The sequence below is a fragment of the Haemaphysalis longicornis genome, unplaced genomic scaffold, assembly GCF_048455015.1.
Source record: "Haemaphysalis longicornis isolate Haplotype H1 unplaced genomic scaffold, Haemaphysalis longicornis Haplotype H1 scaffold_1, whole genome shotgun sequence".
NCBI lineage: Eukaryota > Metazoa > Arthropoda > Arachnida > Ixodida > Ixodidae > Haemaphysalis > Haemaphysalis longicornis.
The window spans coordinates 422,670,211-422,694,900 of record NW_027526203.1 but is presented as its reverse complement, the minus strand read 5'-3'; the positions used below and the strand labels follow the sequence as shown (position 1 = coordinate 422,694,900).

The 24,690-nt window shown below is 46.9% G+C and overlaps 1 protein-coding gene and 1 non-coding gene across 2 annotated transcripts in view; one reads left to right on the top strand and one right to left on the bottom strand.

The window, feature by feature from the left end:
- Positions 1-24,690, bottom strand: part of Ranbpm (Ran-binding protein M) — a 36,253-nt gene that overhangs the window by 5,463 nt on the left and 6,100 nt on the right. Inside the window, exons 3-9 of the mRNA XM_077687238.1 lie at positions 23,070-23,260; positions 20,965-21,066; positions 20,790-20,872; positions 16,244-16,356; positions 12,579-13,025; positions 6,198-6,343; positions 2,989-3,100 (exon numbers count right to left, since the gene is read on the bottom strand). Of these exons, the coding sequence (XP_077543364.1) occupies positions 2,989-3,100; positions 6,198-6,343; positions 12,579-13,025; positions 16,244-16,356; positions 20,790-20,872; positions 20,965-21,066; positions 23,070-23,260 (1,194 nt within the window). The remainder of the gene's footprint in view (positions 1-2,988; positions 3,101-6,197; positions 6,344-12,578; positions 13,026-16,243; positions 16,357-20,789; positions 20,873-20,964; positions 21,067-23,069; positions 23,261-24,690) is intronic.
- Trnat-cgu (transfer RNA threonine (anticodon CGU)) lies at positions 17,330-17,402 on the top strand. Its single transcript has one exon. It is a non-coding gene; the product is annotated as a tRNA-Thr (tRNA).

The window sequence follows — 24,690 nt, the reverse complement described above, 5'->3', positions numbered from 1 at the left end:
CAAGAGAACATTTTTTTCCCTGCTAAACATATTGGTTAGGCACATATTGCAGTGACATCAAATGCAGATGACTCCACGTGCTATCAACAACACCAGTTTTAATGATGTCTTCATAAATAATGATTGCGAAAAAAATTACCAAATTCAAAATTTTCGCCCAGGTATCGAAGAAAATAAAAATAGGAAGTTGTGTATAACAAACCACCAGTAGTAGAAAAAATTTAGAATATACATTTTGTAAGTAAACATTTCAAAACCCATCCTAGAAAAAAAAAATTGAGTTGCACGGAACAATTTGCCAAATACAAAAGAAAATGTTAGCATGCATGGCACCCATGCCTTGTGGTGAAGCCCCAACTTAATTTCAAATTTTGCAAGTCAGGATGGTTCTCTGGAAGAAATCTGGTGGTTTGACATTATTAGAGGCACAGCTGAGTCGCCACGTTACGTACAAATACCTTGTCAATGACTACGGTCAGCACAAGATTCAGGGCAAGCAAGCGATGCAAGGAAATCAGCTTGGAGTTGAAAACCAAACTCGTTGGTGGATGCGTGCTGACGTTCTGATCATCACTTATCAGTCAGGAACGTTCATTTGTGGTTTATAATCATCTTCTGACTCGCTATGGTAGCCCTGTTAGCAGGAATAAAGGGCAATGTGCTAGAATCGTGCCCACCAAGCTTGACATTTAGAGAGCCTCCTACATTGCAGCGCCACCTAACATTTTCGAAAATAAATAATATCAAGCCTGCTGGAGACTTTGTCAGAATAGATAGCTCTACTAAGAAGCAACATTAGACCTCAGGAAATATCCTCGTACGGAAATGAAACTGGCTGGTGAACAGCTGGCGGTGTTCAGCTGGCGGTGTTCAAGGCCGATTGGAAGCGCTCTCCTCGTCTCAACTGAAATCACATGACCAGGTGTTATCTTTCGACTTTCAGCTCGAGTTGTTATCGCAAAAGGCATGGGTGAAGTGGAATCATGAGCGGCATGCATTTTTCGAGGATCAGTAGCGGGCGATGGAGGCGCCATGGCAGATCGGCTTGCAGTTCAGTAACTATGTAGTAGCGCCAAATATGAATTTCCCAATGCAAAACTGAAATCGAAACTGCTGAAAACTGGCTAAAAATGCAAGGCTCACTTGTTAGACATGCCTGGGACCTTCAGAAATAACCTTTGGCATAATAAAGCCACCCTTTTTCCGAACCAAAGGTCACTAGTGAATAGCTGGTGTCATCTTCAGGTAATTACAACCTCTCAACGCTGTCGGATTACATAGCTGACAACATAATTTGGTATTTGACTTGCTAGGAGCCTGTTGATAAAAAAGATATTGGTGGTAATGCAACATAACCACAAGTGGCATGCTTGTCTGTCAAGTGCAGCAGCCACAGCCCCTTTTACAAAAACACACGCCCCCCAGCTTTCAAAAAACGCTGTCAAAAATCTCAATGTCGCCAGAGCGGAATAATTTAAACCGATTCTAAAAGTGCAGTGCCTAGACTAGCCACTGGGGTGCATTAGGTGTATGAGAAATGATTACAACAGGTAGAAATCGGCAATATAAAGCACCGATCACCAGTGATCGATTTAAACAGGCGTGGTAATGAGAGTTAAGAAGGCCTGCCTCTATTGCTATCCAAATGAACTGCTTAAATCTGCCCGCTTATCTGGAAAGCACGTGAATTAAAGCTGGTCAATCACAACCAAAACAGCTGTGGCTCAGTTGTGCATGAGCAGAGCCTGCCATTCAGTGACTCTTGGTCACATGGTTTATCGCTCTGTAAGCTCCTGTCGTCACGTCTACTGTGCCGCTGCTATCATCAGGTGATCGTTCGGTCATTCCAGCTTAGGCTGTATATGACTATGCATTATTGGTGAAAAGTAAGTATTAATAAAAAAAAATGCTTTAGGCACCATGGTACCTGATCTAAGCGATTCATGAAAACAATGCTCATAACACAGCCAAAAGATAAAGCTTGGGGGCACACCATTCCTAATATTCTCCAACTTGCTAGCATATAAACATCTAGCAGCAAAACAATCTATGTTCATTCCCAGATGCATTGATTGGCAGAAGCTTCACTAGCGCTGTAGTAATGAAAAGTGACAAAAATGCCGCTGGCCAAAGAAATGGACGGGAAGCAGGTAGGCACAGTGGTGCCAACCGAAAATGTGCTTGAAAGACGGTAGCCAGACCGAAAACAAGTGTGTTCTAAGAAACGTTGTTTGGCACAGTGGGAGTTTAACTGGCAGCAGCTGGATCACCACTGGGATTACTGCTAAACTCTTTTTTAATGCAAAAGCATCATGCACCCTATGAAGCTGAAAAACCCGGCATTGTGAGCAGTGGAGGTCACGAAAATTCATGCATCTTCAACTAAAAAACTTTTCCAGGATTGAGTATTGATCCCAGGATGCGTTGTGCCAAGTGACTTAACCACTACTCTATATGCCTACACAGCACAAAACAAAGCTTTTGAGGCACACTGAAGCCTGCTTACATGTTTTTACTGTAAAGCATTATGGCTTTCCCTGGTGACAGTTTTACTGCTACATCACATAAGCGTCATGCTGGTTTCCTGAAGCAACCCCAATACATTCATAGCTTCTCAATTCGGCATTCCGAAAGGCCTTCGGACTGGTCCCTTATCCACTCAAGGGGGATTGGCCAATGATGATGACAGCAGCCTGCAACAGCTCACAGCCATTTCACCAATACCACTTGGCTGCAACGTCAACAAGCCCACCCACACAGTCCAACGTAACCACTCAGGGGGATCGGCCAGCGAAGATGACAGCTGCCGTCACAGGATCGTGGCCATTTAATCAATTCCCATTGCCATAACACTTTCACATTCAGAACATGTAACCAGACTTACATGCCCCCAGTAATTTTTGTGTATGCAGCAAGGATCAAACTAACAAAATTTAACATCATGCGATTAAAAGAAAAACACAAAGATAATGCAGGTTAGGTTCTCACCTAGAATCGCACTGTTGAGCGCCGCACACACAGGTTCCCTTTCAACTGGGTCAAGCTGGTATCCAACAGGACTGCTCCATGGGTCGGCATAGGCTAGCAAACTGAAGGCATCCTGCACATGGCATAACAGGGCAGACTTAGAAGCCTTGCTAAAAGGCAGAAGCCTTGCTAAAAGGCCTAATTAATTAAAAGGCCTAAAAAAAAAAAATGCAGAGACTTTCCCACCAGCAACTGCCTGTGCTTTTTTTTTTTCTCCCAGTTGCTACCAGAAACATCCCCCACTAAGCTGTTTTTGTGTAACTTGGTCGCAACATTACTGCAGACTACCATGAAAATGAATGCCTCTGATATCTTGCAGCATCCTTCTTGCACCCTTGCTTTTTTTTAACCAAGTCAGCCTTATCTTATCTCGTGGGCGCCTGGCTCAGGACTGGTAGGCTAGCGCAGAACAGCATACGAGTGTGCAAAACATAGTCACAGGAGACACGATGCTGCTGGTAGGTGCTTTTCTATGCAAGGGAGAGCCTGTGCCCACAATAAAATAGCTGTGTCCAGCTTGAATCAATCTTCCAACTTCTTCCCTTCGTCTGTACGGGATCTACTTTTTGCTGGCTATTTCCCAGTTGGGTATGTACTGTAAAAACTGCAGCTGTCCAGTGCTTGCCCATGAGCGTGGCGGTAAAGTTTAAGCCGATCGTTAGTCGCGGCAATATGCTAGCAAATTTTTTCTTTCTTCTTTTTTTCTTCAGAAATTTGGGATTTAGGTTAGGGGGTTGCAGATTATGCAAGGAAGCAAGTCGCGCAAGTAAATACGTTAGTTTAAACTAATTTCGGGCTAGCCTGCTGTGCGAGACCGTGTACCACGGTGGGCTTTAAAGGGACATTGAAGTGATTTGTAAACATTGCAGGATTACTTGCGCAGATTGTAGTCTGGAGTCTAGGTCATGTTTCGACCACTCTCGCTGCATTTACGCGACTCCATTTAGTAGACAAAACAATTCGAAAGTGCTCGCCTCCTTTCTGCATTCTCCTTGCCGATTTCCTACGACATTTCATATGAGGCTCAAACAAGATGGCTTGGCTTGACTGCACTACTCCACGGCTCGCTGACCCTCCGACAGAATCAGTCGCTCAGCGTTTAGTCGGCCGGCCACCAGCGGGTCGCCGCAGTTCGATCGCTCAGTTGAAACTAAGCCACGACACATTTGCGTCCAGAAGAATGTACCTTTAGTTTGTAAGTTCGTACACGGTATCAAGCTCTAAGTCCAAGTAGCTCCACACAGGCGCACATGTGATGCTTCGCTGTCTGGTATGCTAGTAGAAAAATCTAAGGCGGGAAAAGAATCAGTGAAGTTAATGTAGGTACTAAGAAATTAAATCAACTGAAACTTTATTGCACAGCGTAAAACCAAGGTGCCGAAAGCACTTTTTGCGCTGGGTGAACTAGCACAGCGGTAAGCAGCACGACCACACATTTGCACACACTTTTCTGCCGAAGGAATGCAGTCGCTAGAGATGAAATACTTGTGGGAATCTGGGGGACGCTTACTGCATGAGCGTTATTCAAGAAATAGTCATCTAAGCTGCTTGGAATGCTAAAACTAAATAAAAATGCAAACAGGCTATAGAATATGTACTTTATATTTCCGACCTTGACAGCGCTAGCTTATGGCCGAGTGGTCTGGAGCCTTAGATGTATTGTTTTGTAATTCACGAGTTCAAGTCCCCGATAGCGCGTTTTTTTTTGTTTTTGTTTTGAAGTTGATTTATTTGTTTTTAGGCAATGTTTTCTATACTGAATTCACCATTCTTGCGCTGTAACGCTCATTGCTCTACAAGCGAGTTTGCAGAACGCGTGCAGACTGACACTGACATGCTGGCGAGTTCTCGTTGGCGTGGTGTTGCAAGAAGCACTGACTGCTTGCGGGTAAAGTCCCGAATCAGTTGACCCCTGGCCTGGTGCGAACACACCTCCTACAATACAGGCACGAGCCAGGCGAGCTCCAAAGGTGGGGGAAAAGCGCATCGCATTTGAGCGTCTCTGGTGACGCGGAGGGTGTTCAGCCACAGTGTACACCTCGGGTAGTGATCGTTTGATTCCAAGCCATGCTGGCAGACTTATCTGCCATTTTATAGCCGGCAACATGGCTGAAGCGCGGTATGCTGATTACTGAGATATTGAGAATGCCCAGTCAATATTAACGTCGGATACCAAATGTGTCGTTTCACAGAACCAAAACCAAAACTGGTTTGAATCCTAATTTTGAACATCGTCCAATCACAGTAGCACCTCGTACAGAAGTCACTGCTTTAGTTGGTGCGGCCGCCGCAGACTGCGCATGGTAGTTTTTCTTCCTTCAGGTTTTATAAAATAAATATAGCCTTATCAACCGGATAAATGATGAAAAGTGTGTTTATTTGAGCCAGTCTACGGAACGCAAGCAAAAACAGAAGCTTGACAAATTCACTTCAGTGTCCCTTTAACTAGCTCAGATTACATTGACATTTCTGTTCATCCCACGAAAGTCATGTAACCTGGGTTCCACTGTACACACACCACCACCACACCCCTTAATAACCTCTAACAGGAAACTTTAGCTAAAGCCCAACCCTGCTGCGTAATAAAAAATACCTACTACACACATACAAAAAATCAACCTATTTAATAAATCTCATGTGCTTAAATCAATCCATTTAATAAATATCATGTGCTTAAGAAACCGCTTGCTTTCTTATGGTACGACATTGGTCCACAAAGTTCAAGCTCAACGTTGCACTCCGCCTGGCCGCCCTCTACTTTGTACTAGTCCCTCAGAATAAATTTGCCATCCATGCCCCTTCCCCATAACCAGTGAATAAGGCCATGATTGAGCTGGGGTCTTTGCTTGGAGGCGAGACAAGTTCTGGCCATAAAGACAGCCAAGCAGTCAAAGTCAACAAGCAGAGAACCCACCCTTCCCCAACACACACATTACTTGCACATTAGCTGCAAGCAGTAAGGAAGACTAATTGGAAGCGACACTGTACAAGGACTGCCACATGAAGTGGCGCTAACCCAGCTCCACACAGAGCCAACTGGGTTAACATCACTCAGTGTGTAAATTCACGCCAAATATATGCTCATTTTTCCTGCTTCCATCTTGCTGTTTCAGCCTCGTCCCTGTCTCTCGGCATGCCACCAGAGCATGCGTCGCCCGAATGGCACGCACCTGAATCATTTTCCGGTTCTCCTTGTTGGTGCCGAACTGGTGCTTGAGCTGCACGCTCATCAGGTGCAGCTCCCGGCCAAACTGCAGCATGCGCTCCATGCCTGCCTGGGTACCCCCGCACAGCTGCCGCTTGGGTGGGTCAACGTCTGCACGGGCACGCATGCCAACCGTTAGAGGTGGCACCCTGTGCTTGCTTGGAGAGCATCCACCAGGGTGCAGTATACTGGCTGCTTCTGTCCCACTTTAGAGCTCCTTTTTTCAAGCTAGTCAACAATTACACTGAAAATGAAAACCACGGGCCTCACTGTGCCTCCTTAATCAGAGGGGCCATGAAGACAACAGGCAAGTTTGGCTCATTCGAAAGATTACTTCGTTACAGTAACACTGACACCAGAGCAAGCTGTAGAATGAGGAAAACAGGGGATAGGCATGAGGCACCCCAGCTACTTTTCTGCACTGAACTGATGACGTACTATGGGCAGCTCATTGCAGCAACCTTAGTCAACATGGTCTGCTCTTGATAATTGCTTAGCTGAAATTTTCAGTAAATTAGAAGTGATGTACTGGTCCCGAAAGTTATTTTGAAGAAGAAGAATTCAGGCGACCGTCATTTTTCGATAAAATTCAAAATTTTCAACCGCAAAAACAGCACCATGTTTTGTACTGATGTTGGCACCCCCGCAACTGAGTCAGTGCACAGTTGATAAAGTAGCAGGCCAGTTAAGACTCCTGCTAGAATATGCATCATTCTTTTTTGAGTTCCTCAGCCTTCTTTGTTGCGCACAGTGCCGAGTGAGCAGTTTGTGAGGTGGATGCTTCAGGCGTCGATTTTAGCGATAGGCCTCAGCTATTATGGCAACCCATGACGAACACTCAATTTGGTGACGAAATTCGAGGTTCCAAATGAAATCAAGGGAGACGTCTTGCGAAATAATAACAATGCTGTTCTTCTGCTTTTTCGTTCAGTTATTCGAAATGTTTTGCGGTCCTCATGGGCTTCCCATTAATGCTCTACTAGAGCCTTTCGTTTTAGGTACTTTCCCTGAACAGAATTCTCATAGCCTAGCGTTGATTCGGTGCTGAAAGACGCCTTGATTGCTGAGAAATTGGTAAACAACGCACTTCCCTTCCTAATCTCCCTCGCAGCGATTCTATGACGTAAACAGTGGCTGCAGTAGCCGCTGTTTGCATCACGATAAAGTGGAAGCAAGTGAAGCAACAACGATGCATACCTATATAGAAGCAACCGAATACCATGCTACCACGTACCAAGCAGTTTCATCAGTTTTGGTTAAAACAGTCGTGCTTTTCTGAACTCCCAATGTCCTTTGCTGCTTCGGACCACTAAGCAAATGTTTCTTCATGGGAGCTGTGATCAGTAGTGATGCTTTGGTGAAGAAAAGCACATTATCCTTTTTTAGGCAGAGTGAATGCTGGCGTTGAATAAACCACTCTCGCGTAGCCCCCGCAATGCTTCCTTGCATAGCAGTACCGCCCTAAGTGTGGACAAGTAGTCAAGTAGTGCCATCCAGTGGTAGCCAAAGGAGACGTTGCATACACTTGAAAATACTAAACCTTAGCCAAAATAAGCGTCCCCATTTATTTTTTTTAGCACTACAAAAGTACGCAGAGGGTCATAATAAATGTGGGTGAGCCCACAGTACTGTAAACGGGTGGCACAATTATGTGGCCGGGCATTTCACTGTAACCGAAACGAACTTTTTGGCGTTTGGTGTTGGCGCGTGATCTATCAGCTGGGCTTCCATCATATTGTTTCTAGTTTCTCTTCGGTCTTCGACATTCAAACATGACACTACCAAAACCAGTTTTTATAAACTTCTGAAGGCGTATTGTTAAAATATTTGTCACGCAATTTTAACGTTTTCTGGTTAAGTTGAGCAGTATAGCCAGGCGGCGACACCTGTCTTCACATTTTCACTATTTTTTACCTTATTTCAGAAAAGCTGCGCGTAAAAGTGGTATATTCGTATTCCTGGTGAGCTAATACCCCTGTCACACGGGCACTTTCAATTGCGATTGAAGTGAATCGCGATCGAGTTTTCGAGAGCGCTCGACGCACTGCCGCTGCTACACGGCACGTTTCAATCGCGATCGAGAAGTTGCACGGGTTGCACTCGTGTACGCCAGATGGCGCTAACAATGTACTTGCGGCCGGCGTCTGGTCACTTCGCGCGGTCGTAGGTATACGTAACTATGTAAATATTACCTCACGCTTATTTGGGTCAAGTTATTTGACACAATTTGTGGCGTTAGTTGAAGTTGTCACATTCTGTGCCATTACTGAGCGGGGATGAGAGTATCGTCGCTTTTGTTCGATCGCGCTTGGAAGCCTCGATCGCGCTTGAGAAACCAGGATTGAGTTCGAGCGGGATAGAGCTCGATCGCGATTGAAACTGCCGTGTAGCAGGGGCCCGATCCAGATTGAGCTCGATCCGGATCGACTCAATCGCGATTGAAAGTGCCCGTGTGACAGGGGTATAAAATATCGATCTAGAGCAACTTGCATTTTGTATTCAGTGTTCCTTTAATGCCACCGAAGCAGGTGTACATTCCCGAGACTAATCTGCAGTGGGCGAAGCACCTATTTTGTTACTTTTTTTTTTGTTACTCCTTGACTGCTAGCAACCCCAGCTGCTATCCATGTATCTGCAGCGTGGTCAGCCTCAAATGTTTTTGCCCCTTTCTTGTGTGTGTGTGTGTGCTGCCAGAAAAGCAGGAATAAAAAGGTGCAGCGCTAGAAAGCACAGCTGCTCTCCAAGCAGCACGCTGAAGATGCACCTGTTTGTTCATACTGCACGAGGCGACTGCTCAGAATCGTGGATCGGCCACACGCGCATGCACAGATCGCTACTGGCAAAGGGTCTATTGGTTTGTCAACATCCACAGACGTTGCTCACTATCAGACAAAGCCCCTTGCAACAACATTCCCAAAGATCTTTCTTGTTATGGCTGCAACAAACCACAATGAATCGCCATCCGCAGGGATTTAGCATCATGGCATAAGCCTAAGTTGACATCAACAACGGTATTTGGTACACATTTATGTAAGGGTCAAAACAAACATCTGATAGACAAAAGCCTCTTTCCTCCTACCACACAGAAACAAAAGCCACAGCAAGGGGATGTTATCTTTACAATGCTCAGAAGCAACAGATAAATCTTGCTGATAACAAGAAACTGAGTGCCGCCAATTTGGAAGGGGGCCTAACGTATCTTGTCTGCCAGCGTACTACGCAAGCAAACGCGGTTGCAGGTAAAAGAGAGCACTGCTCGTGTATGCGAGCGTACACAGCAGAACAACTGTACCAAGCCTGCTTTGATGCGCTGGCTCTCCTTTCTACAGAGGGCCACAACACAGCCCGAGGAATGTGATGAGGGAAAGTGAACCTGCAGCAACTGAGGGCTACGCTCGCAATGCAAGAACTGCCGACTTTCTGCTTTGGCTAAAAATGTGACAGAAAGACTGCAGTGAACAAGTGTACCCCCTTTTCACGGAATACTTGTACAAAAAAATGCAGGTTTGTGTGTCTGCGTGTGGGAACAGAATACCACCACATGTCATTCTTCTCCTCACAAACATGAAAAGTGGCAAGACAGGTCACTGATCCTTGTGAGGAAATGGATCATCATCCTGCTTCCAGTGCCATTCGTGACGCCAGTGAAGAATCACATGAAGCGCCACGGCACGATCAGAGGAACATGCTTATGATCTTGAGGACTAGCATGAAACACCACTGCTCCTACACCAGGAGGAGGTAATTTTTTCCTCACTGAAACACTGTGTAATGCTTCCACCAATGCATAGCTATGCTGCTTAAGGCCGATCCACACGACGGACCGAGTCCGCGGTCCGATCGGTCACGTGATGCCACGTCACGGCACGCCGCGGTCCGGTGCAGCGCAGAGAGCATCCACACGGCGGACCGCCGTAGCAGACGACAGAGCGGTCCAACCAGCTGCACTCTCCACTACAGTGCTCCCAACCAGACGAACTCGCAAACCCATACGAACGGCTCGCACCCGCACCGCGCATGTTTTTGTATATTTTGCACTTGGTTTCGCGGTTCCGCGCGCATTTTGGAGCAGTCGAAATGGAAACGGAGCACAAGCGTCGTTTGCGCTGCTATGGCGTTAGTTTTGTACGTTGATGAAGGAGACTACCCTGCGCCGAAAAGGTCGTGCTGGGTTAAGGAGTGGATGTGTCGAAAAGAGCAGGGACTGCAGAACCAAGTTGTGGCGTGCGGAACTCTCGCGACCGTCTGCTACTGTCCCTGGGTCGCCTTCCGAACCCCTCGAAAAAAGAGAAAGCATTCTTTATTTTATTTTCGGAGAACACATAGCTAGGGTGCCTGAGACATTGGGCCGGGAGCCAAGTCCGACAAAGGGGAGGGGGAGTATTTCGACCGCCTGCTGTGCGTATAGTCATAAAAGCAGAGACATTTGCGCCCGCCGCAGTTTCTCGGAACTGCGCTGCAGTGGCGGCCGTGGGGCGGAAAAGCAGACGACAGAACGACTGGCTTTTCTTGAGCCAAAAATTGGATTGGATTTGCCTAAAAACACTGTGTTGCCAGACAACATTCGTTGTCCACACCAATTCCTTCGGTGCGGCTCCTTCGAGCGCTTCGAATCAACCGCGCTGCCCGCGACGTTCTCTATTGGCGCAACTGGACCCGGCTCTGCCCACGCGGCGCGGGAGCTGTCAGACCACGCTGATTGATGTCGCGGTCCGTCGTCGAGACCGCGGACCGAAAAGCCTCGGCGAATATTTGGACCGCGAAGACCGCGGTCCTGCGCGGTCCAACGGTGGCCCGCGCGAACTGGTGACGTCCTGTCACGTGATGCGCGGACCGCGGTCCAAATAATCGATTTGGTCCGCCGTGTGGATCGGCCTTTAGGAGGATGCCAACGCCTGCATTCCCCTCCCATCCCCATAAGCACGTGGTAAGCAGCTCCATGCATTACTGTGAGGGTCATCATCCAGCTACACTTGAATGATAATTATGTGCAGACAGGGCTGTAGCCAGTAATTTATTTCGGAGGGGGTTCTGGATTACAGAAGGAAGGAGCTTTGCCAAAAGAAACACTAAGCCTCACTTACACGCCTCCTGGAAAAAAATTTCGGAGGGGGTTCGAACCACCGAACCTCCCTTCTGACTACGTCCTTGCGTGCAGACAATTACTGCCCACATGCACAGACACAGAAAACCACAGGAAGTTGCACCACCTCGTAAAATATACCAATTGGAAATAAAAAATAAAAAATAAAAAATAAAAAGAGGCATGTAATGTTAAATGCAGCTTTAGCGCGTCAACATGCCACTCACTGCGGAGGCACACGCACATGTGGCATTAACACAAAAGGTGCAAAAACCTAGGTCCCACTGGGCTGCTGTGGCTAGTACGGAGCCCTCTTCCCATACACTTCCGTGTCGCCCACCTACCTGCACCAAGTCACTGAGCAAACATGGTACAGAGGCCACTGGACAAGACATCAAGTGCCCTCTGAGCAATCTAGGCCATTATTGAATACCTGAACCGCTGCTCACTGCAGAACATGGGTGACGAGCGTGACAGCAAGGTAGTGCAGGCCAGTGCACACCCTTGCTGGCAGGCTTGAGCAAACTGCTGGCACCGCTAAAATAATTCGCCACCAAATGCGTCGCACGGGTGGCTGGCTAGGTAGGGTGGGTGACAGTCAGCCGTACAGGCGTCGGATCTGCATCTTTACACCGTCCAAGTTAACGACACAAGTGCATGCATGTAGTGAAAGGATTACAGCTGGCATTGCCTTTATCGCTGGCCACACACCCCATGGTCAAAGCTGTTTTTACATAACCATGTAAGAAAATGAATCCCGACTGACAGTGCAATAGCCACACTGAAGTCAGGGGACCAATTCACGAGGCAGTTTTGATACACTACAGAAATGCTGCCTATAATTTTTAAGGCCTCTGTTGCTGCAATCTCGGGATGCTCAATGGGGTGAGTGTGGTGGAAAACTGGCTTTTATATGGGCAGCAACCACGTTAGTGCATGATTGATTGCAGAGTGACAGCTGTGTAGGTCGTCAGGTCTTAATGTGGAAGAAACAGGCCACAGTAAAGGATTTTGGAAGCACAGCTTCCATCACCGGCTACCACGACCAATGTGCCACAACTGTTTGCTGAATTCATCACAAAGTCTCACATAAACTTCACTATAGAAGGAATCAACTGCAACTCCACTTTGTTTTCTTCCTTATTAAGTAATATGCCACCATAACAGATATGTGCCACACTCAAAGTGCCTACAAGAAGGCAGTCGACCGGACCTGGCCGCCAACCTGTGCCCTGCCCGGCCAAGGTAAGGGTGCTCGCTTACCCATGTCCGTGTCCCCCAAGTCCAACCGGCTGAAGTGGCCGTTGTGCTGCCTGCTGTCGGGGTCCAGCCCGTTGGCCACCATAGTCCGTCCCTCACCACTGCTCTCCACGACCATGTCCGCCCCACAGTCGTCCTCGTTGTGGTCCCCATTGAGCGCAGAGTCCCCCCCGTTAGCCGCGCTGCCCTCCGAGCCAGCCACTCCGTTGGATGCGCCGTCACTGCCGGTCGACTTGGGTGACGAACTCAGCAGCAGTAGCCGTGGACTGGAACCAGGGGAACGGCGAGCTGGTCGCACTTCACCGTCCGTACCATTCACCATCTCCACAAACTGGCGGCAGCGCAGCATAAACAGCAGGTTGGGATTGTTCTCCAGGAGGCCAGGGTAGAGCCTCTGCGTCATTTCAATGGCCTCTCCCATGCGCCCGGCCAGCACCAACTTTTGGATTCCTGGAAGGACACGATGTGGGCACCCCATGCAGAAAAGAAGCTGGACGTATTGTTTTCGCAAACAACAGAACCCAGCCTGATGCTCTCAGGAGTTTTAACCTCTGGCATCGCAGTGAGCACACGGAGAGACTGATCCAGGATCTACATCATTCAGCTCTATTCCTATACTTGCCCATCCGTTAAGAGCAAAGACACGTTTTCTAGCAGCACCTTTTTTAAACAGTTGTGGGAATCGGGGAGAACCGCGACCCACGATCCTGAGCCGGTGCGCGCTTCGGGGAGAGACACAATGCTCTGAAACCGGTCCGGCGCTCCGCTGGTTCGTCGGCGCCTCAAGAGATGGCACCACTGCTCCGCACACTTTGGTATTGGCTGGCCCCGCGAACAACTGCGCGCGGAAGGGAGTGAGATTGGAGAGCCGGTCTGGGTGAGATCGGCGAAACAGCGCGGCCGCGGCGGACCATGTATCTCGGGTGGGGACTTCGTTGTCGCGTGCCGTAGGTGCTTGCCTCCCATCCGCGATCACAACCAGATGGCGTGATTCATGAACGCCGTCGAGCTTTGTGCTCGCATGCTTGCTCCCAAATAAACGGCTTCGCTTCGGCACTGCTCTATACTGTGTTCTCATATTGGCGAACCACGCAGGGCTGCCGTAGGTGAGGGGCCCACGTGGTTGACACGCCAGGAGCCAGCGTGGTGGCCTATGCTGGAGAACTGGCTAGGTCACCCCCAAGAACCCCACATATTCCACGCAGTGCAACATGGCCTTAACAGTCATCATTACCAATTGAGCTCAGAATGCCAGCCAGCCTTGTAATCACTACCAAAGGTACAGAGCATGGCCAGAGCATGGCCAGAGCACACTGGTGTTCACCACAACTAATGCCACCAACCCTTTTTAGTTGCCCAGTGGGTAAATTGTTTTGTGGCTAAGCTCAAGGTAGCACGATTGGCTTCTGGCAATTGTATTCGTCATTTTATGCTATACAGTTAAACCTGAATGTAACGAAGTTCATAAGTGTTCGCAATTTTTCGTTACATACAGGTTTTCATTACATGCAGGTTTCAAGTTAAGGCTCTCGCGTGAATGAAGCAGAAACCAAAATGATAGACATCACTGAAGGGGAACTTGTCCTTGAAAAATTTCTTTCACAGTGAAAAACTGCGCGAGATGCAACTGGTACTTTTGCACGAGGCAAAATCACTTACCCCCGTATTCACAAACGAAACTTAGGTATCACTTTTGCCATGTGCTGAAAAAGCGCCATTTTGCAAATTTGATGCTCTTTTCCGCGCTCAAAATTGTTGGGAGGGTGCTAGTTCAGATACTGTAACGGGTGGCTACATTTTTATTTTTTGCAGGCGGAGAAGGCATTTAAAATTGTGAGCTTGTCTCGGAAAAGACAAAACTTTTCGTTTTCTGACAGCAGAACTGAGCACCAACTGATACCACAGATAGCCGTGGAGATGCAGGACTACATGCCAACAGGCGGACCTAGCACCTCAAAACAATTCTCAAACTGACACTGCCTTCACACGTGGAAACGCACGGTAGTTTGCGGTGCGGGCGAAAAAAAAAGTGTTTACTACCTGGTGTGATGTACGCTACACAATCAAAACCAGAAGTGGCTGCTACATTAACTGTTCATCATCATCATCATCGTGTCAAATTTCGCTTTGAGGCGATTCTAGACATTTTCGTAGCTGCTCGCTCCATACAGTAGTGCTAGAATTTGCTAAATTAGCTGATTTTTCAGTAGAAGTGATAAAAACAATGGCGAATCAGCTGAGCGACTTCATTTCATCAAGGTTACCCCTTACACGGCTTCGTTACACAGAGGTCGCAACCACATGGGCTTCTATGGGGGTGGCATTGGGGAATGGAAAACCTTCGTTAACCCTTTCACTGCCGGGTGTTCCTGGCCGTAGCGCACTGCCAGTGTCGGCTTGGTTTCTGGAATATCGGGGAAAGAGCATAGTGATTTATTTGACTATGATAACTTCCGGAATGTAACGCGTCGAAAGAAAAGAGCATGGGTGAGAAATCGCCTCTCTTCCAAATATTTTCAGTTTGCCGTGTACGCTTCCGAGACGACGACCCCACCATTTCAACATCAGAATCTGACACTGTGGAACTCACACCCCTTCCTCGGATGAGAAACTCTCAGAATGCGAATTTGAGCTCAACTCGTATTCGAATCGGAACCGAAAGAACCATCACTCCTGCCCGCAGTCGAAGGCCCCGCACAGTCAGCCATCCTAAAGCAACCGCACGCATGGAGGGAGCACTTTCAGCAGCCCACACAACGCACAGAAATGACGCGTTGCGAAATCATGATGGCAGATAGAGATAGAGAAAGGGGATACAGAATTGATACAACAACCTCGTTTGCTGCTGACAGCGGCAAGTGAGCGCGCAGCGAGCGAGTGAAAGCTGCGATTGAGTCATGTTTCAGTTTATTGGAGAGGCAACGGCACTGGGCTAACCTGGCCTGCCGTAGCAGATGCGGGAACAGAATAATAATAATAATAATAATAATAATAATATAAAAACCTAGAAACCTGTTGCGGATGGCACAACAACCCTTGCACCCATAATCGCGCGCATGCTGCATGATCACTCATCCCGACAGAGTACAGCGCATGGAGCGACCATGCCCCCAGCACCGAAGGGTGGGCGCGGTCGCTGATGGCACGACCGCGCCCTTCGACAGATTCGACAGATGGCACGAACAGTTCAGGCACGCCTGCTTTGCAACATTCAATATATTCTTCAATATACTTTTGTAGAGAGCTTGTGAGTGAAAATACGAGCTACGAGAAAGATTCAACAGATGGCACGAACAGTCCAGGTGCACCTGCTTTGCACTATTGCGTGAATTTTTGAACACACAATGGAGAACGTACCGGTACGCCAGTGGCACTTCGTAGGGGAAATGCGAAAACATACCAGCACGTTAGTGACAGCAAAAAGGTTATATCCAGGAATTCTTTGCATAGAGGTTCGTTACAACCAGGTTTAACTATATGACACTTCTGCTTTTCTTATTATGGTGAAATAAAAAAAAAAAGCCTGTGTGTACAAGTCCTAACTGTACGATAAAAGAAGCCACATATAACTGTTAAGCTCTCCCCTACAGCGGTCTCCACAGGTTAAAAGTTTCTTGGGCATGTAAGCCCCGATTTGTTCTTTTTGCAATGACAAAGCAAACACATACTTTGCCGGTTCTTGATTGAAGAGACATCTTCATCAAATGCCTGGCCAGTACTTCGAGCAAAGGCTTCTGCTGTTGCACAGTAACCATGGTGGATGAGGTAAGACTGTACAACACTGAAAATGAATGAGCAGGGAGGGGGAGAGCAAGAGAGAAAAATAATGGTTGAAGAACAATGACACACTGAACCTAGTTTTACCAGCCGGCAGTGAAGTGAATTTCTGCAAAGGTGAAATTATCAATACGCACAAAAAAAAAACCCCTTTTCATCCTACTTGCTTCATGCGCAGGCTGTTATGAGCAGCTTCTTAACTGATGTGACAGCTGCATTAACATAACATCCGTCTGCTTTCTTCAACATCAAAAAATGCCTAGTCGAAAGGCAACACACTGCTATGTTGTGTTTGCAATGTACAGTTAAACCTCGTTATAACGAAATAATGGATATAACGAGCAAATCGTAATTCCCCTTAAAAGTCCCCATACAAATCAATGTATCCTCGGACTACCCGCGGACTATCTGCGGCGAGTCCGAGAAGAACCCCAATGCACACGGCGCGCTCGGTTGCGTCGCCTTCCTCCCCGCACCCCTCCTCCCCTGTTCGTTACACAGTGTTGCCAACTGTAGGGTTTTCGCCCTACATGTAGGGCGTTTTGGGAATTTTTTTTCTTGCCGTAGGGCCGTTCGCCCATTTTTCCGCCGAGCGTAGGGCAATTTTAAATTTTTCTGTTGAAGTTCCTATTTTAAGCCACATGAAGCCGCAAAAATCTGAAATTATGTCCTCATCTAACCGGTCGTAATGCAAATTTTGACCGCTAGATTACGTTTCCCCCCATTTCCTATTCTGATTCGCTACATGCATAGCGAGGGCCTCTGTTCTGGCATTCGTGGTGCCATAGGGAGCTTAAGAGGGTTCAACGCTGGTCGACCACTCTCGACATGTCGTAGACGCTCGAGTCACGGCCCGGGGGTTAAAAAGAAGGTCCCCTTCACCCCGAGAGTCCGAGTGGCGCTGGCTAACACCTCCAAGCGCAGGAAACAAAAATACCCTAACATAAATACCCCAGAAAGTGGAGGGGAAAATAGCCCCGCCGGTAGCGTAGTGGTCATCGCACCAGACGCGTATTCTGGAGGTCGTGGGCTCGGATCCCACCCGGCGGGCATTTTTCTCCACTTTCTTTCTGTCCTTCCAAATTCTTTATCTGTTTTAATGACCTACCACATTCTCCCCTTTGCTTTCAGAGGTTTTCTTGACTGCCAATGGTTGTATATATAAGAAGCAGTTTCTAACTCCGAAACTGTTGGCAACGAAAAACAGGAAACGTGTCAGTCGACTTCTTCCACTATATATATATATAAGCATTGATTTGGCAGCCGAAGCTAAATACTAACTAAAAGTAGCACAACCAAAATTTAAAAATAAAATAAAAAATAAAACCGTGTAAAATAAAAAAATGCAATTTTTTGGCGTAGGGCGGAGGGTAGGGCTATCGCAAACATTGTGTAGGGCGATGTAGGGTTTTTTGAGGTGCGGTGTGGGGCGATACGGTCAAAATTGGTTGGCAACACTGTGTTCGTATCGCCGATGTCGCTGTGTGTGCGTGGGTTTTGGCAGTCTTCAGCCTTATCTTTTATCGTACTGCCCGCATGATTCCAACAACGCGAGTGCGACAGGCGGGAAGCGAAAGCGCAAGACTATCACGCTTGAACAGAGGACGGCCATGATAAAAGCTGTCGCATCGGGCGCGAAGGAAGGTAAGGTGCACTCCGTGGTAAGGTGGCAAGAGACTTTGACGTGTGGACGAGTACGCTGTCCACCATCGTAAGCAACCGAGAGTCCATCGTCAGCGCTGTTGCACATGGCGTGAAAGGAAGCGCTAAGGACGGCGTCGGAGGCACTACATGCGGTGGACGTGCTGCGCGCCGCTACTTCAGCACGCTCGAGGGCGGCGAAGATGGCGTGAACATAGCGGCCGCAGCTGAGGGAGCCACCGCTCGCATCAGGACAGTACATCAACGTCCAATTACGGACTTCTTCGTAGCCAAGCCTGCTTGAAATACGAGTTTTGAACTGCAATAAAGTAGGTTCGTGACTTTTCCTTTTTACCTCCGGAATGTGTTTATTTTACTGACTACCGCCGTGCAACAAGATGCTATATCGCCCGCTTTTTGTTTTAGGTAACTACAATGCATAATATTTGCAGTAAATGTCGGTTACGGCTATAACGAAATATTGGCTATAACGAGCAAATCGCGGCACCCCTTCAAATCGTTATAACGAGTTTTAACTGTATTACAGTGCCTTTATTACCACGAATAAGACTTGATTATGACTACTACTGAAGTGAGTGCTACAGGTTAGTTTCTTTTTTTTTTTTTTTTGCGAAGCTTTTGGTATGGAAAACTCGTGTTACAGCGCAAGTAATATCAGCCCACTGCCCTTTTCGGTAAGGGAGCGAGCCTTCAAGCCACAACTTGGACTGCAAGAGTTGTTTCTATAGAATCACGAAAACAGTAAGACTACAAGGCTGATGCCCCTTCCATCTATTCCTGTGGATGCTCCACGTATAGCGATCGTTTTGAGCATGACCAGTATGCTCAGTAATCGTTTGCCTTATTCTTTGTTTTTGCTTGGGTTAAACATTACAAGAGGAAGATCAAATACTTGCATTGATAAGAAACAGGAGACCTCTAGGTTGATAATTCAATAGCTTGTGACAAACGTTAAAAAAAGAAAAAGTCAAGAGAGGTCTGTTTTATTGACCGCAAGGTTAAAATTGTAAAGAACACAACATTTCATATTCGAAAACATAAGTTCCCCACCTAAAAACTGCACTATAGGCAACTTAAGTTTGCACGTAATGAGCTGGTTTGAATTAATGTTGTGCTGCACCTCAATGATGACAAGTCGAGTTTGCTATTTTTGCTGAGTTTGCTATTTCTGCTTAACCCTTTAAGGGTCACGGCCGTACATGTACGGCATCGGCAAATACTTTCAAAATGGTCAATGACGTACATGTACGGCATTGCTCGTATCTTTAAAAAGCACGCCTTTTTCGCCAACTTCTCTTGCTTGGCATGTGCTGCCACACTTCGGAAATACGTCAAATTTTTTTCTATTTTTCTATGATTTACTTGAATGGCGCGCCGGCTATCGCTTGCACATCCCCTAACTAGGGGACGCGCTGGGGATCGCCCACCAGGCGGCCGGGCGCCTCTCGCTTCTTGTGCCTGCCACAGACCAAGGTTGCCTGTGAAACTGATGAGGCTCTTTTCTCCTTTTTTTTTGTATTTTATGGGCGGTGCGCCGTCTATCGCTCCCGCATCCGGCCGCGCGTGCCCCCGCGCGTGCAGCGGCTGGTTTTGGTATCGTCCTCCGGGCGCTTCCCGTTTTTGGCGCCCGTGCAACTGATGTCTATCTGATTTTGATTCACTCAAAAGGTGCCGGCTTGTTACTCTCTCGTTTTTATTTAGAATTTTTCTTGTGTTACTCATGAATAAACCACATATATGTAACACAAACAATTTTTTTGTCACTTTATGGTCACCCTAAAAAAATTACGATAATTTTTTCTCAAAATAGATTCATCCGAAGAATTTAAATCAGCAATAAAAAAAATCGACCCTGGGGGGTCGCATTTGGCGAAAAAAGTCGACCCTCAAAGGGTTAAAGACCAGAGGCCACTCATCACAACCAATTTATTAGAAGCTTATAAATCTGAGTTTAAAAAAATCTGTTGCCTCCTGTAGAAAACAGAGCTATTAATATTTAAAAAAAAATGCAAAAGCCAAACAGGGCCGTCAGTATGCCCAGCCCTTCTTTTCGCACAAACTAGGAATCTACATGTGCTGCACTGCTTTTATTTGCTATGCCCACATTTGAAGCAAGGAGGGCTTGCCATAGGGAACCACCCTGACAACCTGCCAGCCTCACCATCCAAGTTGGGGCTGTTGACCTTAATGGCACAAGGTACCACAGCGCTCCCACAAAAATAAATGAGAAAAGAAAAAAAAAAGCCACAGGGCTCCCACAAAAATAAATGACAAAAAAAAAAGTGCGGACAAAAACACCTGTCCGCACCAGCCTCAGTCAGCCTGCACCCTCAGTTGTGGCAAAAAAAAAAAAAAAAAAAAAAAGAAGAATGTTTCCAGGCACCGTTTCTGTATCCCTTATTTTCAGCAGCATGCACCGAATCAAGCGCAATGTATGTGTAGCAGGCAACTCGTCAGTGAACTTTAAACAGCCTTACAACTGTAGTGGGCAGTTTCAGTCATCACATCAGTTTAGCAGAGCTAAAATTACAAGGTTCTGATAATACTCCTTTAAGGAAGACTTCACAGCCAGTTGTAAATCTGCTTTGCAAGCAGTAGGAGTGGTGGCAGAGAAGTTGCTCGTATGTTTACAGTTTACGTTAGCGCCTAAGCCCCAATCAATGCCCGATCAACTTCCACGCTTCCAGGCTCCGAGAGCATAATTTGCCACTCAACAATACGTGCCGAGGGAAACAAAAGGCATCATCGTTTAGATAAAAGCCAAACCAATGGTACCTGTGTAATGTAGTCTGCCATTCACCCTGCTTGTCGTTGACTGGAAACCTTTCTATTGTAGTCCTTGTCCGCACCATCAGCTCCTGAAAAATTAAACCAATCGCAGCCAACGGTTGGGGGTGCCCTGCTCTGCAGCAATGGAACACACACTGACAGCGCTCCAACACACATTTACCTTCATCATGTCCTCAATGTCAAACACGAAGGGAGACTGTCCAAAGTTTGCATCCACCACCTCACCCGGTGTCTGCAAGCCCACTGTTGGGTACAAGTTGGGCTGCGAGAAACAAAAGGAACCTGAGAAAACAAGTACGCCAGACCTAGCCTTAGTACGAAGCGAGCTATGGCTTTTTAAACCCCTCACACCTATTTTACGGCAGAAACATTTCAACCGCTTTGCTTAATAGTAACTGCTTGATCTGCAGTTCTGGCAATGATGCACAATCCTTGAAAAGTGTGGACCAATAGCTTGTAGAACATCATAAAACAGAACAATAGCTGTTGCTAACCCATTTTTGCAAAACAATACAGCAAATTCCATTCACAATGATAAGGCATACTTTACATATAGAAGAAACTGCCAAAAACAAAAATAACATTGGAACCCACTGGGTCCTAGGACTTCACGGTAAAACTGCATTTTCTGCAAAAGCAATGCAAGAACACGTATTGTTCATTAGTGCAAACTAAAGTTCCTGTACACAGCTCTCCTAGGGGAGCAGAGTTGCGCATACATCTACCATCCCAGTTCCAAAGTAATGTGGGAAAGCCACCCGTCACGCCCGTAGAAGCCTCCGTGACGGTTGCAGTGGCAAAGCGAAGTCAGCACGTGCATGTGCCAACCGCTGCCCTGCGCCGGCGCAGGTCAGTGCAGTTGTGCGCAGGTTGGAACTCCTTTCCCAGTTAGGACCTACTTTCCCAGTTCGGTGCGCGGCACTGAAAGTGAGCATCCCTGTTACGGTGGAACTGGGGATGCGGTGGCTCGTGGAAATCAGACGCGCAACTCTGCGAAGCATACACTGGAACTCCAGTGCAAACAATGCTGCTCTAGCCACAGGAAGTAATGACATTCGATTTTTTCAACACAAGGTTTTACCCATGTAATGTATACTGCTTTTTTGTGGCGAGTATTATGCAAGCCACTACAAGACAACAAATCCCTTACCAGTACCGCTGCAGCTGTTTAACACTACCATATCGGCCCTGGGAATCGAGGGTGAATCGGTAAACGCAGCACAATTGATGCCATGTACACCTTTTATCTGCATGAATGCAGCACGCCCCTACGACAACTAGGCACAAAATGTGCCTGCTCTGATGACTTTGCAACTTGACATTGTCACACAGGTGCCGACACACTCAAACTTGCAGGGTGCACCCGAAATAATGAGAGAGGGTTTCACCGTTTTGAAGTCACAGCACTCCTTGCATTGGCCTCCTACTGCCGATTCAAATTTTTGGAGGGACACACAAATGACTTTACCTTATTGACGTGGTGCGGCCTTCTTACTGCTAAGATTTTCAGTGTGAAAAACAAGAGCGTGGCGGTAGCCATAATCACTCTACAACAAGATTGTAAATAATGACAGCAACGGGAAGTGGGCAGGGATGTTGAGCAAGTGCAGTAACGACAATATCCTCAACCTTTTATCTGAACGCAGAACAATGATCGGCACCCCTGTCCAACTTTGCAGTGAGCTCTGACACACAATCGTGTGCTATAGGTCGTATTGAACACGATAGTACGCACAGGGGGAACTTTAAATATATATAAAAAAGAGTGCCTTTTTGATGGTAACAGTCTACAAGACGCCACATGTGCAGGCCACAAACAACATCCACACAGCCTGGAACGATTCATCAGCCACCAAGTCAAAGTGCACACTGTGCTTATTGACTTTTAAAAGAGGCAACTGCACTTCCGTTTCAGGTAAAACACAGTCAATGGATAGTGCAGCATAAAAACGCAGCTACCGTAAATTCAGGGCATAACAAAACGCATAATTTGTCACGTGCATCATGATGCCAGTGACTAATTATGCTCACCTGCATGAAGTTACTTGAAGAAATGATGCAAAGAAGCCTCACTTGTCGTGTGGGTGCAATGGTGCGGGGATTAGAAAAAATTACTGCAAGGTGTGCTACAGCAACAGAAATAACAATTAAGTGGTATCACGGATTTCCCACCTGCTTCATACAGACGGGTACAATATACTTCTATAGGTGCAACAAGTTTTTCCAAACTCTGCTCACCCTCTTAAATGCAGAAGTCAATCTTACCGGTAAATCTGTGAAGGCAACTCCAAGATTGTGGCCATTCTTTGTGTAGAAGCACAAGTTGTCAATAAGGTTGACACCACAACCGATCACGTCACCAGTTGTGAACGTTGGGCCATACGGTTGGCCTGTCCCACTGGAGCAAAAGCTGTGCCCGTCATCCCCATGGTAACCATAGGAGTGCTTGTCCCAGCCTGCAAAACATGGTTTCACACACACACACACACACTGTTAGTCATTCGACAATACACAGTTCAATACAGATGCTGACAATGGACAAGGCACATCCGACACAGGATAACACAGAGTTAAAAAAAGGGGGGGGGGGGACTCCAAAGTACCGCACAGAATATTCTAAAGCCAATGTGTACTCACTGCATTACTGCTAACCTCATGAGAGATAGAATAGAGAAAGAAAACAAACCAAAAAAAAAAAGCATCTCACAAATGCATGTGTGCACGACGCCACAAAGCAACAGTAGCTCTGCTATCGAGGCACCCGCCTGTTGCTGGCTGGACTGCTGCAGTTGCTTATAAAAAAACTTTATTGCATCGACGCTCATCAATAAAAACCTGTTACAAAGCTCTAAAGCTTCCCCACATTTTTGACCAGAATATTCCTCTAGAGTTCACTTTGATGGTCCACATGCACCTAGCAGTTCGCTGTGGGAGCTGCGCACTTACTGGCTAAATTATAGGGAGAGCTATGTATACCTGATGTGCGCACCAACTGGTGACACCTCAAGTATTTAGCAAATGAGAGTGACATGAAGAATGGGAAAAGGAAGAGGAAGGAGAATCTGGGAGGGTGCTCACACTGCAGACTCTTTCCACGTTCCCAAGACAGGGCAACAAGGACAAGGCTCAATCAGGCAGAAGGCAAGACTAGCGTTGTTCATTTCACGTCTCCATTGCACTGCCTTGCTCCTACTGTGCTGGGAAGCACATTTGACAAACCTGGCCACCTAGACACACTCCACATTTACTTTTTTTCGTGCCGTACTAGGAAAATCGAACAAATAAATGTGTTGGTAGGCTAAACCAATCTATAAGATACCAAGATATCCGTACTTTCGAAATTAATGAGTAGAATTAACCTAGGAGAACATGTTCCAGTAAAAAAAATTGCTGGTCTTACGAGAAAAAGCCAAATCACTAGGGCTCGAACCCAGGCTGTTGGCATGAAAACACAAGACTTCCTCTACGCCACTGGTGCCAAACTGCGAACTCCGTTCAGCAGTTGATCGAGAGAGTAAAAGGAGATGTTCCAAGCAAACCAGAAGATGGCGCTAGTGGGGGTGCGCCTAGGCCACAGAGTTTCTCAATAGCTTACCTAGAGTGGAATATGGTGCAATTGTCAATGTGATTCTGCAAAACGCTCCATGTCTCCATGGGCGCCGCCATACCGTGTAGTTTGGCTGGAAGTACACCGTGGCATGGCCGGCAACGACTATGTGGCTACGCAAATTGAGTTTTTGTTAAAAAAAAATTGCTGCCAAAAGTGACGCCATTAACAAATTTTACTTTGTATAAAATACTGTGTTAGAGTGCTTAAGTTGACAAATACATTTGGGGGTTAGAAAGAAAAAAAAGGGAGTCATGCATTTTGCTCATGCCGCCGTAT